The 19,126-nt window shown below is 28.0% G+C and overlaps 1 protein-coding gene across 2 annotated transcripts in view; it reads right to left on the reverse strand.

The window, feature by feature from the left end:
• LOC107442193 (neogenin) overlaps nt 1–15,593 on the reverse strand; it is a 54,255-nt gene extending 38,662 nt beyond the window's left edge. Inside the window, exons 1-2 of one of the 2 annotated variants that reach the window (XM_043051218.2) lie at nt 15,290–15,593; nt 2,655–2,814 (exon numbers count right to left, since the gene is read on the reverse strand). In XM_043051218.2, the coding sequence (XP_042907152.1) occupies nt 2,655–2,814; nt 15,290–15,362 (233 nt within the window). In that variant the 5' untranslated portion in view covers nt 15,363–15,593. Of the gene's footprint in view, nt 1–2,654; nt 2,815–5,438; nt 5,495–15,289 lie in introns of those variants that run through there. The other variant, XM_043051219.2, reaches the window with a different exon arrangement.
• Between the last annotated feature and the right edge of the window lie 3,533 nt (nt 15,594–19,126).

Raw genomic sequence — 19,126 nt, forward strand, 5'->3', positions numbered from 1 at the left:
TGCATTTAAAAGTATATTACTAATATAAAAATTTATGCTGAATAGTTTGATAGCTATTTTGAAGAAAGTTCAGTAATCTGTTACTAATTAAATTTCTAATTGTAATTGTTATATTTGAAATTATAACATAATTAAATACAAAAATTAAAATTAAATACAAAAATTAAAATTAAATACAAAAATTAAAAATAAATACAAAAATTAAAATTAAATACAAAAATTAAAATTATATACAAATATTAAAAAATAATTAAAGACAAAACTTATCTAAACAATGTATTTACATATCCTTAATTGACTATTAATATTGGTAGATAATTGGTAGCATTATATTCAAAACACAGGCATATGATTGCAAAAAAAAAGATAAATAAAAAAACATACAAAAAATACAAATATAAAAAAAGGAAAAGGCATTTATAAAAAATTAAACAATTTAAGAAAGATATTTATGCAGCAAATGTATTAAATAACAATAATTTTTTTTGCTTATATTTTTCATGGGGTAAAAAATACTATACTAATAATGTATTGTAAATTTTCTAACTTTTAACAAAAGGTAGTGGTATTAGTAGGTCAAAAAACATAGCAATTTATTTTGAAATAAAAAAATGCAAATAATAGCAAATTATTTTGAAATAATAAAATGCAAATAATCTTATATTTTAAACAAATAATATTACATAACTAAATAAAATTAAAACTATTGATATCAACATGAAAGACTTGGCTGGCAAAATTGCCTAGAAGAGCCCAAGTTTCAACTGAAAAAACATAACTAATCAAAAATTAGATAGTGAATCATCCCCTAAATCCAAATATAAAAATCCACACTACCAACACCTGACCTTAATCTTTATAAATACTCTAAATTAATTTTGATTAGTTTTTATACATTTTAAAAAAAAGTTGGTGATAGAATATTTTTGGGGGTTTAATTGTTTTCATTATTATCCGAAATCTAACATAAAAATCAGGTATCTTTAAAAATAAATAAATTTAGAAGCGATAGAAAGTAGAAAGTTATAAAACACAGGAAAATCATCAGTTCAGGATATCATTTCTCAAAAACCTATTTGCATGGCCGCCACTGGAGTAAGTTGCTTCAGAAATAAAAAAAAAATAGTCCCTAAAATAGTTTCTAGATATATAAAATAATTGCTAAAATTAATTTCCTCTAACATGCTTTTACAATACTTAACTTATATTATAATAATAAAATATAGCCTAAAAAATTCTAAAAAAATAATAATAATAATAATAATTGTAAATGAATAAAAGAGAAAAATATTAAATTCAGTACTCTAAAAATAAACTAACATTACACCCATGTTTTATACATTCTGTTTATTTACAAGTGCAAAAGTATAATAATTAAATAATGAATTAGAACTTTATCAAGAATTATGAATTACAATGTTTCAAATGAAAAATGATAGGAGTATACTGATACTAATAAGAATAACATATTTCAATTTCTTTTTCTAAATATTTATTTTAATTTTCCCAAATAGTTTCACAATTGTTTTGATCATTTTACACATGCATTCTCATGTTGTTTCCTTTAAGAGTTTCATTAATATTTGTTTTTTATTGCTCTTCCCCACTTTTTAAAAAAAATCTGCAACTTGTTCTTGGTTTCCCTTTAAGTTAAACATTTTTCCTTCCATGCGACTAATTATTTCTCTCTACCTTCAATGAAGTATTTTACCTAAATGTGAAATTTGAATATTTTACTAACACCAATTTTTCTTATTTCATAATCTGAGAATCATACACAAAATCGGAAATGTCGTTCTTGTTGGCGTCAACCATTAAGGAAGAGGGGATGCGGTTGTCCAGTGGCGCCATCTATGGCCAAGAATTAAACTTCTGCCACACCCGTTTATATGGCGGACACATTCATACATCCACATATCGTAATTTTGACCTGAACCAGAGAACAAACTATCTCAAATTCAGTACTCATAGAGGTATTGATTTGTTAAAGGGAATATGGAGGATTTTGTGACCCGACAGATTTAACGTGTTCACCAGTCACCATTTACTACATCGGATCCGGCTGGATTCGAACTCCCGTTCTCACAAGCGTGAGTCCAGCGCAAATGTTGTCACAAGGAAAACGTGCCCACAAAGCAGAACAAATTGGCATATTTGATGTAGCTTACACCAGCAGCATAATACATTCCACTGTAATTCCATTGTTCAAATAGAGTGGGAATAAAGCTATCGCTTAGTCACATAAAAAGTGAAATAAAAACAAACACATAAGTCACATAAAAACTGCTAAAGTCACATAAAAACAGAAGGGAAAAATTCATGATGATCCTCCTTGTCCCTGATTCTTATCCGTACTCAGTGCTGTGAGAGAAAAAAATATCATATTTATTCCTTTTTATTAGCTAATTAGTAAAAAAAGTAGCCAATTTTTTACAACTGATTGCAAAATAGTCTTTTTTCTCTCCATTTTGGCAAAAATAGTCGCCATAGTCTCCTTTTCTACAAAATAGTCATTTTAAATGCCTATGGCAGCCCTGTATTGGATCCAATTCTGAATTACCAAATTCTATAGCATATTTATTATCCTGTTAAATTACACTAACTAGCATAAATTTTTCCAACGCAACAAACAAGCTAAAAGTAAAAATTCTTACCGACGCTCATCAAGATCTAATGAACTTCCATCTTTTTTCCATTTTATGACAGTATGTTGGCCAGTAGTTGAGCAATTTAAAATAGCAGCATTATCCTTAATAACGATTATGTCACGAGGTTCAACTAAAAACTGAAAATCTGGAAATCCACCAAAACTACCTAAAATCACAAAAATATATTTTGTCAAATTACATGTTTTTATCGTAAGTATTTCAAATCTGAAAATAACAATTAAAATAGCAGTATAATGATTAGCCACGATTTCAAACTGTGTTGTTTTTGGTGTAAAACACAACTATTTCCATGTAGGATAGAAAATTTTGAGTGTGATATTATTCAGAGGAAATTCCGGACACTCATAAAGAACCCATCTGAAAACAATACTAAATAACAGTCTAAATTAAAGAATATTACTTGATATGATGAAAACGTGGCTTATCACTATATTTTCTTAAGCCGTACAAATGTATAAAATTTATAAGTCATAAGAATTAAGGATGAATGCTTGAAAAACTATAAAAAATAGGATTAAAATTGAAACCTTCTGCAAAATCTGACTAAAGTTATGCAGAGGATGTGCATGGAATTGATAAAGCTAAAAGTATTGCAAGTTATTTTCTTTTTACTATTCAGAAATGTCATAAATTATATACCTAAAACTATGTACTATTACATATTTTTTATGGTAACTAATTTTACTTCTGTAATATTTAGTACTTCAAATTTTGTTGGCCATATTTCGATGTGATTAACTGTTTAAATGTCACAGTGGAGCTCGACAATATATGAATGTATTGAATATATATTCACATAAATATAAAGAAAAAATTAATAACAATAATAATGGGATGATTATCAAATACGGTTAAATCGTAATCATTATCGTCAATGATTTTTATCAAACACGAAATATTGTGGGATCTATCGACAACTAGGGTGCGTAGCCAAATTATTCAACAAAAAATAAGCACCCTTTAAGCTCGTTTCAAGCACTCAAATAATATTTTTAAGCACTTAAAAAAAACACGGAAAGTTTTTGACAATTGACGGTTTTATCTGGTTTTAACCGAAAAATCAGAAAATATTCGGCATTATTTTTGACAACAGCCAAAAATTTTTATTCATGTAAATCGAATGGCGTTTCTATACACTACGGATTGACGATAAGCAGAAATAGATTGGGGTAGAATTAATTGTGAAAACGTTGAATAGAACAATGTGAACAGTGTATCTCGGCATAATTCGTAGCGAATATCAACATGGTAAAGGAAAAATCTCATTTTGGAAAAGAAAAATTAAGCACTTGTTAAAAACACCCAATGAAAAAAGCACCTTTAAGGGCTTTTAAGAAGCGAAAATAAGTACCTTTAAGCACTTTTTAAAAACGCTACGCATATGAAACAAAATAATAACGCGATAATCATTAAGAACGATATTATTGTATATGTCGATTGTAATTCACTTGGCAAAAGGTTTAATAATTTTATTATTAAGCCTTTTTTTAGGGAAAAAAAAAAGATGATTAACATAAATGTTTATTTAAGTAAAATATTGTCTAGCTTAAATTATATTTTCTAGATTTCAAAAATAATGCAATGCAAGCCATTTAATGTGAAATATCAATAATTTCTAACGATGGATTTCACGATATTAAATTCTTAAATCACTTAGAATTATTAATGATTATGTACTAATTTAAGAATGAAAATTAATAGGAAGTTGAGCCAAGGAATATGTAGAGTTAAAATAAGAATATGTAAAGTTAAGACGATACATCCCATCTATTATTTATTAAAATAAAAAGATGTAGGAATTTTCTGATTCTTCAAATTGATTACTTTAAAATCCGCATTTATATTCGCAAAAAATGGGAAGCTCTCTCTGAAAGCGCAAAAAAATCAACAATATCAGACCAAAATATTTTTTTTATCAGGAATGCGAACCCTCATACGGTAATCACTAATCAAAACATGTGTTTCAGATAAATATAAAGGCGGGATCATCAAAGAATATAAATGTAAAAAACATAAATAATGAAATAACCTTAATGACCTTAAAAAATCCCCATTTAAAATTTTTAAAACTGGCTGTAAATTATTATGATAGAATGTTATAAATTAAAGAAATCCTCTATTGAAGCTTAAAGAAAAACTATTTATATCACTCAGTGATTGATGCGAGCAAATATGACTCAATAAATTAATTGGTTGAAAGATAAATTGCAGAGGAAATCCCTATTCAAGAAAAGAAAAGCATTTTTGTTTTTATCACGATCCATCTATAAACACTTTTAATGTCAATAAATAAATGATTTAGTAACAGCAAAAGGAGGGAAAAAATTCGGATTTTTTAAGAATTTCAATGCACAATTTTTAAACAATAATTTTACAAATTATTAAAGAACTCTGGTACAAATTTACAAATTGAAATTATTTCTTTTCCATCAGAATGATAAATGACGGCAGACGATTTAATAACTGAATTTACAGATCGCATGCGTCAGCAAACTACAATTTCTTAGTAAAATGGTAAAACAGCTTTACTTCCCCGTGAAAATAAAAGCATTAAAATTAGAAATATGGAATCTTTTTGATTTTTTGGTTTATTAACTATAAAAATTCACTATGATTTTATTAATTTTAGTAATGTCGAGATGGTAGCTTCGGTTTGTGATTAATCGGGCGAAATCGGAAGAGGAAAAGTTGTAAATAATTAATTTTTCGACAAGATAAAAAAAATGAAAATAAAAACACAAAAGATCAACCATAAATTTCAAATGCTACCATCCAATCAATTTTGAGTTTATTACGATTCCTCTTCTGATGAATAGAATAAAATTAAACAAAGTAAGTTAGTCAGGTGTAATTTTTTTTTATGCTTAATTTTAAAAAAAAATTAATAATAAAATAAGGCAGCAGCAACATTCGAAATTTTATTTTTATAGTGTCAATCGCAATTTTCCTGCTTTATCAGTCTGAGACTAACACATGCAGTTAATTAACTTAATACTAAGATGTTTTAAATTAATGTAGAAAAATCAAATTGCACTAGATTTGTAACGTATTTTACTAACTCGAAAAGAAATCCTGAAATAAATATAACCTTCAGAAAATCTCCCTTGCAGTGGGACCCCACTTAGAATGGAGTATCTAAGAAAACTATAGGTATGCATACATTATGTTGAAAATTAATACGTTCAATATTGTATAGAACCCAATATTTGGTTCAAAAATTGATTTAAAAACAATCCAATGAACGAACTATCAATCAATATGAATGAAACAATTTTTAAATATTAATTTATTTTAAAAACGTTAAATGTAAGACTGGGAAAGGAAAAATAAATATTTTTTTTAAAAAGTTAATTANTTCTTATTTTAAAACGCAGTTTAAGCAAACGATTTAATTAACAACCATATATTTCTGAAAACGTTTATTTATTTTTTCTTATTTTAAAACGCAGTTTAAGCAAACGATTTAATTAACAACCATATATTTCTGAAAACGTTTATTTATTTTTTCTTATTTTAAAACGCAGTTTAAGCAAACGATTTAATTAACAACCATATATTTCTGAAAACGTTTATTTATTTTTTCTTATTTTAAAACGCAGTTTAAGCAAACGATTTAATTAACAACCATATATTTCTGAAAACGTTTATTTATTTTTTCTTATTTTAAAACGCAGTTTAAGCAAACGATTTAATTAACAACCATATATTTCTGAAAACGTTTATTTATTTTTTCTTATTTTAAAACGCAGTTTAAGCAAACGATTTAATTAACAACCATATATTTCTGAAAACGTTTATTTATTTTTTCTTATTTTAAAACGCAGTTTAAGCAAACGATTTAATTAACAACCATATATTTCTGAAAACGTTTATTTATTTTTTCTTATTTTAAAACGCAGTTTAAGCAAACGATTTAATTAACAACCACATATTTCTGAAAACGTTTATTTTTTCTTATTTTCAACTTCCGCTTTTAAACAAAATATGTAACATCAAGCTAATTTTGAGGTAATGAAATTTTTCACAGCAAAGTTAGCAAGTTGCAAAACTTCGTAAGTTGCAAATAGATACCAAAAATCTCTCAAAAAAATTAAAATCAATGACTCAACTAACAATAAACTCTGCTACCAAAAAACTAAAATCAATAACAGAAACTCATTCTCAAATAATTATAATTTAACAATTTTAACTGCATCGTTTGTTTTCAGCGTTTATAAAAAATAGCAAAGCAGTAAAAATTGGAGATCCCATCGTCATCATAAGTTTTGGCGGTGAAATGGTGATAAAGGGAGGGAAGGTGATTACACCCCCTGCCATTAGCAGGGAGCAGGAAAAACGCATCAATTTAGCTGACTAACCTCACTCAACCTCCCCAATAGTGACACACTCCACCTGGGTGCCAAAAAGTCATTCCTGAGTCATCTCTCCTTGCATTTATTTCTCATGAAAAATATCAAGCAGTGCAGATTATTTGATATGATGTGAACCCAATCATAAGATTGCGAAGAACGATCAATAATATAAAAGCGAAATTAAATTGAAGGTAGCAAATTCTTATTTTTCATTAAACTGTAAACAATAATAATGGAATATTTTTTAGTTAAATTGAACACAAAAAACGAGAGAAAAGTACAGCAACAAAAAGAGTGGGCAGGGAGCAAGAGTTTTTTTAAATGAATTTATGAACTATTTTGCTTAAATTAATTTACTTCTATAAAAGAGAAAGTTGATGAGTTAATTTAATTGGCATTAATTTTTATAATTTCAGATGCTTTTATGATAACACACGCTACAAGCAGAATATCAATTTTCAGTAATTCACATTTTGCACAATAACTTAAATATTATAACACCATAAAGGAAAGATGAATAAAATTAATGAAGGACTTTTTCCAACTCAACTTTTTCGCACTTTTATTCCAAAATAATTTTTAAAAAATAGAAATTTCAAAGTGGGTTTTTTTTTTTTTTTACTTCCTGAGAATGCTTTTAAACACATATTTTTTACACATATAAAAAATATCAGTGGTTAAGTCACTGAACTGTTATTGTGAAGTGGGGTTCGATCCCCTGCCCAGGGCCNTTTTTTTTTATTTCTTGAGAATGCTTTTAAACACATATTTTTTACTCATATAAAAAAATATCAGTGGTTAAGTCACTGAACTGTTATTGTGAAGTGGGGTTCGATCCCCTGCCTCAGCAACGGCTTGAAATCCACAATCTGTGCATAACACTGAGCACACTTAACAATCAGGCCGTTGGTATTGAAATTGTGGAATCTTAACCTGCCTCCACAAGCCCCTTGGCATTCAATGGACTGTTGGGGAAATGCTTTACTTTTATTCGAGATTAATAAAATAAATAATGAACCATTCGATAAATAAATACAAAAAAAAAGAAGAAAAAGAAATTCGCAGCTAAAATTTTTATTTTTTTTTTCACTATCTTACAGGGTTGGCAGGTTTTTGACATGTGACAGTTTTTGACGGTTTAAACCATGGTTTAAACCGTCACGTCAAAAACCTCACTGTCAAAAATGTCGAAAATGTCAAAAACCTATATTCATATGTGAAATTTAATTAATACATAAAATTTATATATTTTTTAAAGGATAGTGTTTCTAAATATGTTCTAGAAAAAATAAATTTAAAATTTTGAAGAAACACTTATATTTTGAATAGTAACCAAAATCTTGTACTTTTGAAAACTCACATCTTTTGTAATATTATGTATTCATTTTCATGTGTTATTGAAAATCTGCAGTGATATTATTAAGAAATTTATTTATAACCAAATTTAGTGTATATAGATCATACTAAAAATTAGACATTTTTAAAGATAAACATTAGCAGTTTTGTACAAAGTGCTTTCTGTTAAATACACAGAGTAGTTAGTGTCGATTTACAGTATATTCAGCCTATTAATTTACTATGCTGAAATTTTAGTTTATCCAAATACCTACTTGTGAATTTCATTTTGCTGAATACATACTATATAGTTTTGTTGAATATCTAAATATTCAGCTGTTGAATAATTACTTCTTGCTTTCAAGATATGCATTATTTGTATTCTTAATATAAGTGAAGAAAAAAAATTAAGAGATAAAAATTGTTTTAAAATGATAAGTGTAATAATTATAAATAAATATAATAAACAATATGAATTATATTTATCATTATTCACAAATATAACTACTTTTAAATTCAAATTAACATACTGGATAATAAAGATATTCGGTATAACATTAAAATTTTTTTTTATACACTTGTATCAAGTTTGTATTTATACAACATAACTTGTAAGTTCCTTATAAATATTAGTTATATGTTCCTTATATGTCAAAAACTTTTAGTAATAAACTTTTAATTTTCTAAATATTAAAAAAAAAAAAAAATTTTTTTTTTAAATATAAATATTTAAACAATTTTTGTGCAAAATTTTTCTGCACATGCATTTGAATATAAATTTCTGAGATTTTAAATCTGTTATTTTACCTTAATTTTAATTAAAAAATATTTTAAAACCTGCTGATTACCTATAGTATAATTAAATTTCAATATAATGCATGGCAAATGTTGGTAGTTTTGAAGTTTATATATTTTCTTGGCAAACTTCAGTTCTTGACATTTTTGACGGGTTTTTGACAGTTTAAACCAGTATTATACCCTTGTCATGTCAAAAACCACTTTTTGACGTCAAAAACCCAACCCTGCTATCCCATGAATCAGAAAATAAATATTTTAGATAATCGATTACTGATTAGAAATAGAATATCCTGAAAATAGTCCACTTGTTTAAACAGATATAACCTAAAGTTCAGAATGAAATTTCAAATCATAAAGCCAAAATAGAAATTAAAAAACTTTAAAAGTAATAAATTAACTCGAGGTAAGGCAGTGACAAGCACTATCGCTAATAATTTCTTGAAATAATGGTGACGGCGGCAATAAGTAGAAATATTATTAAAAGTACTAATGAACATTAAAAGATAAACATTTTAATTGTGTCTTGCTCACGCAGTCTTTCAATCGTAGAAAATTCTACATATGTAATTAAATCAATCAAATAAAATGTCTTTCAATCGTAGAAATTCAGTGTAATCAAATTGATAAATAATGTAACTTCAAGCTACATTTACTTATTACATCCCACGTTTCAGAATAGCGGCGACAATGTCGCAGAGTGTTACTGAGTTCTTGAAGAAAGATTTTTCTTCCGGGAAATAAAAAATTTTGGGTTTCTTTTTCTGTAAAAATTTTAGAAAGATTTTTTTTCTGCAGAATTATATTCAAAAGATGCCTTTCACTAGCTTGGCGAACAAAGAACACAGAGTATCCTTTGGCCAAGTTCACTAGCATCAGTGGGGAAATAAATGCTCCCGATTTTTCTGTTCCCATTTGAGACATAAAAATTCGTTTATGACTTACTTCAGCATAGGATAATATAAAAAATATATATTCCGAAATCACGAAATTTTAAAAGATAGTTCACTTTAAAAAATTAAAGGGAGGACCATGATTTCTAACGGACACCATTTTTTATATTTTAATAAATATGACTGTGAGTGAGGATTTTGTTACAAATTCAGATTTAAAGCAAAGGAATTAATTCATCAATGCGGTACATTTTCCCTTTTTTTAATATAAATGTGGTTGAATAAAATCTATAGAATATTTTTAATATATTACGCACATGAAAATTTTAAATCACGCATTCTAGTATTTTTATCGCTCACAACGATTCCTTCGCTAATAATATATGTAGGGTTTTGATAATTTTTTTCCCGGCAATTTTGCAACGAATTTTTACTTTTTTTTAAAATCTCCATGTTTTTTATTGCTCAGATACTATTATTTATATTCTCGTGATATTTTTTTTTTTCGAAAAATGCCGATATTAGTACCGAGCGCGAAGTTCAAATCCCGTATTCAAGAAATCACTCTTGAACACGCCCGATTTGCACCGATATCATCGTTGATCCATAAGGTGTTTCAATTGTTCTTTGGACAGTTATTGCTACAAATTTAAACATTTTAAAAAAAAATCCTCGATGTTTTTTTTTAAACAATTTTATTACAAGCGAAACTCATCATCGCTTATTTAATAATTTACTTTTTTAATGCCTTGATTCCAACATTTTTTCCGGCAGTTATTGTTAGTGCTACAGATTTCCACGAGGTTTTTAAAATTCCGGTTATTTCTCATTTGATATTATTATTTCCGCATGTAAAATTTGAATCGCGCATTTAAATAATCACTTCCTGACATAAATCACAATTTACGAAAATAATATCGTAAATCCATAGAGTTTTGATTGTATTTTCGACAGTTATTGATATTGATTTTCACATGGTTTATTTCACATGGTAATAATTCGCATGATTTCGTCGTCGATCTTTTTTCCGGTTATTACAATTCGGTAAATATTCCGAATGGCCAAGCAAAATTTGCCGAAAAGGAATTTTTTTTTTGGAGGTTACAGTGACATGTCATAACGCCCCTGATTTTTACATTTATAACTATTTTGTTTTTCTATTTTAGATTAAGGCATTAAGTTCAACATCTGCAATGAAATGCAATAAATAAAACGTTGGAAATTGGAAAAAACAAATGCCCAAAATCAAAAAGATAGGTGAATATAACAGCATTTTGATTTTCCCTTTACTTTTTATTTGCAATTTTATTGTATAAAATCTAAAAACATTTCAAGTCTTCATTTCGAAAGCGATTTAATTTATTGTATACAAAAAAATACCACCTATTTATCATATTTTAAAAAGATTTTAGCGAAAGTAATTAGCAAAAGTTGAAATTTTTCTTAACAAATTTTAGAAATGTTACTACAATAGTTCGACAAATTTAAATATAACTTTATTTTAAAAAAATTAATTAACGAAATATGAAAAATAAAAAAATAAGGGTCGACTATTACTAAAAAGTAAATTTAATTGATTCCAAATTGGCTGCCTTTTACAGTGATGCCATGCCAATGCATACGCTTATTCATGGCCTCAGAAAGTTCAAACTGCTGCGTCGTTTATGAAAGACTCCAAAATGGACCATACACTCGAGTCTTTTTTGCCTTGTTGGTTGCTGATTGCTGTGGCGTGTTGTTGAAATTCCAGTTTGAAATGCCGAAGTATTTTTTGGCTCATGAAAGTACAGCAGCTACTAGAATAAATCATTGCTACACTCTTAGATTTATTTTGACAACCTCTTCCACAAAAACCAGGTGTTTTGCAGTTTGTGCAAATTACGCCATAAGACCATGCCAGACAATTACCGAGATGCTTGAAGTATCTGAAAATCACATCTCATCGTTCTGGAAGTTATGAGCTAGTTGGATGGTAAAGAGATTCTCATCAGTGAAACAGAATCTTTTTCCCAGAACTGCCTTAGAGCCAATCTGAATATTTTTCAGCATTTTTGGAGCCACATAAGTTTGTTTACTTCAGTGAGAAGATGAACTTTTTGGAACATGCAAGGCTTCAGTTTAAACTCTGTTTTCACCACTCGCCACATACATCTATCACTTACACCCATTTCACAAGCAATATTTCTTATAGAAACACTCAGATTTCCATACTGTCACTTTTTTATGGCCTTACAAATATTGAAAGTGTTTGCCAAACACTTTTGCGCACTTCCTGGACAACAACTATCACTGTCAAGCTCTTTGAAATAGCAGTATGCACTGTTTGCCAAAGCACATTAAGCAGAAAAACGATATTACACCGTTCATATAGTCAGTTCATGGCACCCACCATCTCCGATTTTGATGAAAATTTGCCCACTTTTAGAACTTTTCATGCTGTTTTGAAAAATAACAATAAAATAGTGGGGGCCATTTTTGAAAATTCAATATGGCTTCTCTTGGAATGACCTTGGAGAAATTTAGAAAAATCTTGATATTTTTTTAAATGTAAATCTTTTTTTTATTTCTTATTATTAGGTGCCTAGCAACTTTTTAGTTTTTTACAAACATAAAACATGTAATTTAAATGTAAAGTAAATGTATGTAAATGCAAAGTAAATGTACAGAGGATGGAAAAAATAATGGAAACACTTCTATACTAATACCTTTCTTTCTTATTGCTCAAGAAATATGTAAAGAATCATTTCATAATTTCAGAAGTGATTAGATCATGGGATTTCTCACACTTATCAATGAAGTTTAAAGCTTTTTAGAGGTTTGAGGAAAATAAATTACATACAGAAAACAGTGTTTTTGAGCACCTTATGTTAAAAATAATAATATGCAATAATTACACGAAATTTTGTGAGCTTAGCTTAAATATCTATGGAAATATGGACATTTTTATAAAAACTAATTGTTTTGTCTAACTTTTTTTTTCTGCTATCACTTTAAAAATATACAATAAAATTAAATGTAATCAATTACAAAATTAAAATTAATAATGAAATGTTTGCTTTCAGATTTGAAAAATTTCGCTGAAAACTGTACAATATACAAGTAATTAAAGTTATTCTTTTATACTGGTCATGAGCGGAAAAAATTAGCAGTTTTTTCCAAATTTTGTATTGAACTGCATTTGGAAACTAATGTAAAATGTCTGATTTGAATATTGTTAAAAAATGTAAAAAGTTCCATGAAATTTTCTAAGTAGTTTTTGTACTTTTTAAAAGAAGCTAAAAATTATAAGGGGTTGTCTAAAAACGTTATTTTGTACCAGAACACAAAATTAAATAACAAATAATTATACCTCACAATAAACATTCATCCCTAAAACATGATTGTATAAGGAACAAAAACATGCAAAAGAAAAGATACTTTCATGAGAGATGATCCTCAATAATGTCGGTATCATTTTTAATAAACCTTGTTTAACAGTACAAAATATTATTTGTGTCATTTTCAGCTTTCTTTCAATAGAACAAAAACTACTTAGAAGATGGCTTGAAACTTTTTAAATTTTTAAGATACTCAAATCAGACTTTTTTTTAGTAGTTGCCAAATATGATTCAGTTCAAAATTTGAAGGAAAAAAAATTACATTTTCCCCTCGCATACGCAGTATAAAATAACTACTTTAATTAATCATGTTTTGCATAGTTTTAAACAATTTTTTCTCAAATATTAAATTAATAATTTTCCAATGAATTTTAAATTGCTTCAAAAAATTTGTTTTGTTTCATTGAATATTTTTTAAGTTATAGCAAGAAATGTAGGACAAAAAAAAATTAGTTTTTTATAAAAAAAAATGACTATACCTCCATAAATATTTTGTGCAATTATCACATAGAAAAATTGCTACAATACAAGTGACGTGTTAGAAAAAAACTTTATTTTTTTAATTAAATAAGTGATTATCTAAAAAAATTGATCCAAGTCACAATTTTAATCAAGCTGTTTTAAATCGACGAAACCTGACAGAAATCCTGAATTTCTAAGATCTAGGGCCAAATTTTAATAGCTAACAATTAAGAAAATGAAGTACCAAAACCGAATTCTTTTTAATGACAAATTTTACTAAAGCATTAGGTACCAGCTACAATGATTCAGGTATCGTAGTGATCAGAATTAGTAGGCCTATATAAAAATAATCAGGGTTGGCAGGTTTTTGAGTGGAATGCTTAAACATATTAAATATAAAATCGTAGACAAGGGTAGCTAAAAAAAGTAAAATTATAGAATTAAAAATATAATTTTATACCACGATGTTACAATAAGTAGTTCAATAAATAGTTAGTGTTACAATAAGTAGTTTAGTAGTGTTGTAAATGTTCCCCAATGCGAATTTTCTTAATGATTTCTGTGAATTATATATGAAATATGTAGAATATGTTATATGTAGAATATGTCATAGCTAAAACGTAGCTTTATTTATAAAATATGTACATTTTTTGAAGACATCCTATTATTTAACTATTTCTTTTATTATCAAAAAAAGATTAAAAATAAATAACTCCTTAAGACAGTCGAGGAAAGAAAAAAAAATTGAGAAGATTTCAAAATACAACTTAGTTTTTAATGTAAAATTACAAGCAATATTAAAATCTTTTTAAACATTTATTTTTTAAGTATATGTATAATACAAACATATAATTGCAATTGTAAAATTATATTTACAAATAAGATATAAATTAACAAACAATGGCTCAAATCAATTAGTCCTGCATAAAACTGTTTATCCAAATTTATAAAATCTTAAGCATTTAAATTTTTATTAAATTATTGAACCCTCAATAACTGTAGAAAATGTATATCCAGACTGACCACTTGATTTTCCTTAAGAAAGGCAGAACGATAATAAAGATAGAAAAATTTGAAAAAGGACAAAAGCACGAAATCTAAATCTTAAAATTATATTAGTAGAAAATTAAATCGGTAAAACCAAATTCGTACGATATTTTTTCGTTAATCAAAAACAAGTGAAATTTTTTATTACCTAAGAAGTATAATATTTTTATCTTTTGCCAAATAAATAAAGAAAACTATCATATATGATCTTCAATTTAAAAAAACAACAATTTCATAGATGTCTTCCATCGATAAACATTAAGCGAACTTTTGCAAAAGGTGTCAGAATATAGTGAAATATGAAACACTGATATTAAGGATAGGATCATCAAATCTAAAACATAATTTTAATTACTTACCTTGAGAAATTTGAATCAACAATGCACATAACACATACAGATACCTTACAAAATATTCACAATTAACTGTCATCGTTGAAACAGTATGCTGGGAAGATTTAATAGGAAATCAATCATATCAAAAGAAATTTAATGGTATTTAGCACGATTATCTCATTTATAAATTAAAATTATCTAAAATTAAAGCCGCTCTTTTAGAAGATGCACTCCAAAGACGCTTTTAAATGAATTTACTTGTTTACATCCTGCCCAGCAGCATGAGATTTTTTACTGACAGGTTAAAACTAGATTATATTCTCCTATCATAATTTTGGCTACTTAAAATTTATAGCATTTAATTAGTATACATTCTCACGTAAAGAGGTCGCTATAACCACGGTTACAATAGAGTCAATTTCAGTTCTGAGGCAGACACAAGCGTGTTGAGACTTATGAGTGACGGTTTTAATTTGTGAAGATCTTGCAGGACCATTCCCCTAGATGCTTTTTTCGTTGCGTGGGGTAGGTACTTTATTCACGTCACATTAGAGCTGCACAATGGATTATTGGAGATGGTCTGGGAAACATCCCTGAGGGTGATCCGAAGACATCCCTTTCAATTTTGATCCTCTGCAGAGGGGATGGCTCACCTGCCTTGATAGGCTGACGACCTGCTAGCGAGATCGAGCAATGTAAGGTAGAACAGTTTAACGAAGACCGAAAGCGCGCACCCTAAGTCCCTATGCAGGCTGTTCAAAGTGGTCACAAATCCACTTACCGATCGCAGGACAGTGATGCTTGACTTCGGTGTTCAACTGGGAACCGTGTCTTTACGATCAGTCCACTGCAGGACCACTCTTGGTTACAAACAAAAGCGGCTGTCACATCTTCTAATTTGATCGTGAGATTTTCTTCCAAGCAGGTTCTGTTGGTGCTTTTACAATACAAATCAGTTAGAGTCCCTTTAACTGAAGAGCTGTAGTGTAGTTAGTAGGATTGGTTTGCATCTTTGCATCGCGATATAGCGATGTATCGCGATATGGTATTTTTGAATTTCATTTACTTGTAAGGCAAAGAAAGACAGATTTCTATCAAAACTTCATACTCAGATTGATTTAAATCAATTTATAAATTTGAAGATATATATGTTTTGCTTAAGAAAGATACTAAATAAATTGACTACAATGTTTAAATCTTACTTAAAATATTTATTGAAATGTTTGTTTAGAAATTCACAATACGCGTAAAGCAAAGTGTTAAAAACTTTTTTTAAAGCGTTTTTTACAAATTAATATTTTCTTGTACTATTATGCATAAATAATTACATAATTATTAAGTTCGATCGCAATGTTCAATTTCTAACTGAAACGTTAAAAATTATTTGTATGTTTAAAACAAAGTGCTAAATAAATTTTAGAAAAAAAACGCTTTTAAAACACTATTTTTTATTATTATCATTTCAGTTATAGTTCTATTATACAAGTAGTTCATTTACGTCACACTAGAGCTGCACAATGGGCTATTGGCGACGGTCTGGGAAACATCCCTGAGGATGATCCGAAGACATGCCATCACAATTTTGATCCTCTGCAGATGGGATGGCACCCCCGCTTCGGTAGCTCGACGACCTGCACTCGAAGTCGAGCTCTTTACGGTAGAACAGTTTAACGAGGACCAATACCGCACACCCTCGGTCCCTACCCAGACTGATCCAAGTGGTCACTCACCCGCACTCTGACCGCAGCCAGTGAGGCTTGACTTCGGTGATCTGCTGGGAACCGTGTCTTAACGATCAGTCCACTGCGGGACCTTATCATTTCAGATAAACAATTAAATTAAATTAAATAATGACCGAAACACAAAGTAAGATTTAATTTCTTAAAAATTAAAAAATTGTGATATTCCATAATATATTTAGCTAATTAACGAATAATATGAAAAGAATATTTTTTTAAAAAAATTATTATGCTCTCTAATAAAACGAAGTACTAAATGATTTCAAAAAATGAATAAAATACGCAAACCTTTCAAATTTTTTTGTATAAGCAAAGTCGATTGACTTATGTCCAAATCCAAATGACAAAAATAAATTTTGTTTCAACTTCTAACTTCTTTTGTTTTAATCTAAAAATAAAAACAACAAGATTTATAAATTTAAAATCAGTAATAAAAACTCATTAAATTATTAGAAGTTTCATCCAAAAAGTTTTTAATAAATTAAAAGAAAGTAAAAAAATAACCTAACAAATTCAATTCTTTATGGGCGCCTAAATTAGATTGCCGATAATTTTCACATTTAAAAATAAAACGAAGTTTTTTTTAAAAAAAAGCTTATCTAATTAATGCAGAAACTCTTCTTTATATATTCTTTTCAATAATAGATTGCCTTCAGAACAAGGTAACATCGGCGATCACGAAGTTAGTCCTACTGAAAATAATGTACAAGAAAAGTCGCGACAGAGAAAAAAAAAGCTAAGAGGTGCGGAAAGGAACATGCGATATAGCGATATGTGTTCTTAAAACTCTGATTCTGATTCTACAGTTCACCAATCAAGGCCATTTCAACGTAACGAAACGAGCATCGTCTTCCACAGCGCGTAAGAGAAGAGTCTTATATCGCTATATCGTTATCTTATATCCTTGCGTGTCTAATATCGCTATATCGTTTTGCTCTCGTTGTCTTTACTCGACGGCTTAAATCAGATTTCTGATTCCATCGCTTTGAATGAAAGTCGCTGTATTGTCTTACCGATATATGCGTTAAATCGATATGTCTCGATACATTGATTTATAGCCCAGTCCTAGTAGTTAGGTGTTGCAGTATAGTTAGTATACAATTAAGACTTCCGAAATTTTCATTGTGAATTTCAATTGAACTGGAAAGTTTTTGTTAGAAAATACAGATACATCAATTTTATTTTACTTGACCTAAATGTTTTGTTATCATAATAAAAATGGACTACCAACCTTTACAATCCCTTCACAATTATTATTCTTTCTTCTCGATAAACAGATTGTCGCATAAAAACTAAGAGTTATTCAGTTGAAAAATCTTGCATTTTTTATTGTATTAACACAGATTTAGTTTCCAATTCTATGAGGATAAAATTTAAAACTAATAATACTCATTTACCATTGTAACTTCATCAACAAACTTGTGTAGTTATTATTCAATATTTGGTCAGTATAATAACTCGAATGAAGTTTCCAATCAGGATCTTACCTCTTCAGTTTCTTGGGATTATTTATGTAATACAATAACTCATTAAAAGTTTTTCATGGAAGAGATTATTTAGTATTAATGCCAAAAAGTTCATTCTGATTCTATATATTTATTTAGTATTTCAGATACTTCTTATTTTGTATTCATTATTTAATAGCATGCATTGAATGAACACGTTTTCACATAAAGTGTGTTTTAAAAATAGCAGTGACTTACTTTCTTATAAATAATTGTAAACCAGTAAACAAAACTATCTGGATCTTCTTTGTTTATTAATCAGCTGTTTCTTTGCTCTCATCTGATATTTCTGTCCAATAACATTGCACAAAACAATAAGACTACGTTTCAAAAATATAAATTTGTTTGCAAAAATTTTTAGTTAGCAATCTTGTAAAATATTTGAGATAAAAAAGCTTTGATGAAAATCATTGGGTCTAATAGCAATCGATGCAATTATGACAAATTCATAATCTAGAAGCTTTAAAAATCATTCGAGTCATTAAAAAAATACTTTATGGTTAATATAAATTAAATTCTGTATGGTTAAAAAAGTTTTAACGTTATGAAATATCACGACTCGACATTATTCTGAAATTTTTATATCAATTAAAAGACCGCTGGAGCGAAAACACTCT

The sequence above is a fragment of the Parasteatoda tepidariorum genome, chromosome 3 (assembly GCF_043381705.1).
Source record: "Parasteatoda tepidariorum isolate YZ-2023 chromosome 3, CAS_Ptep_4.0, whole genome shotgun sequence".
In the NCBI taxonomy this organism is placed as follows: Eukaryota; Metazoa; Arthropoda; class Arachnida; order Araneae; family Theridiidae; genus Parasteatoda; species Parasteatoda tepidariorum.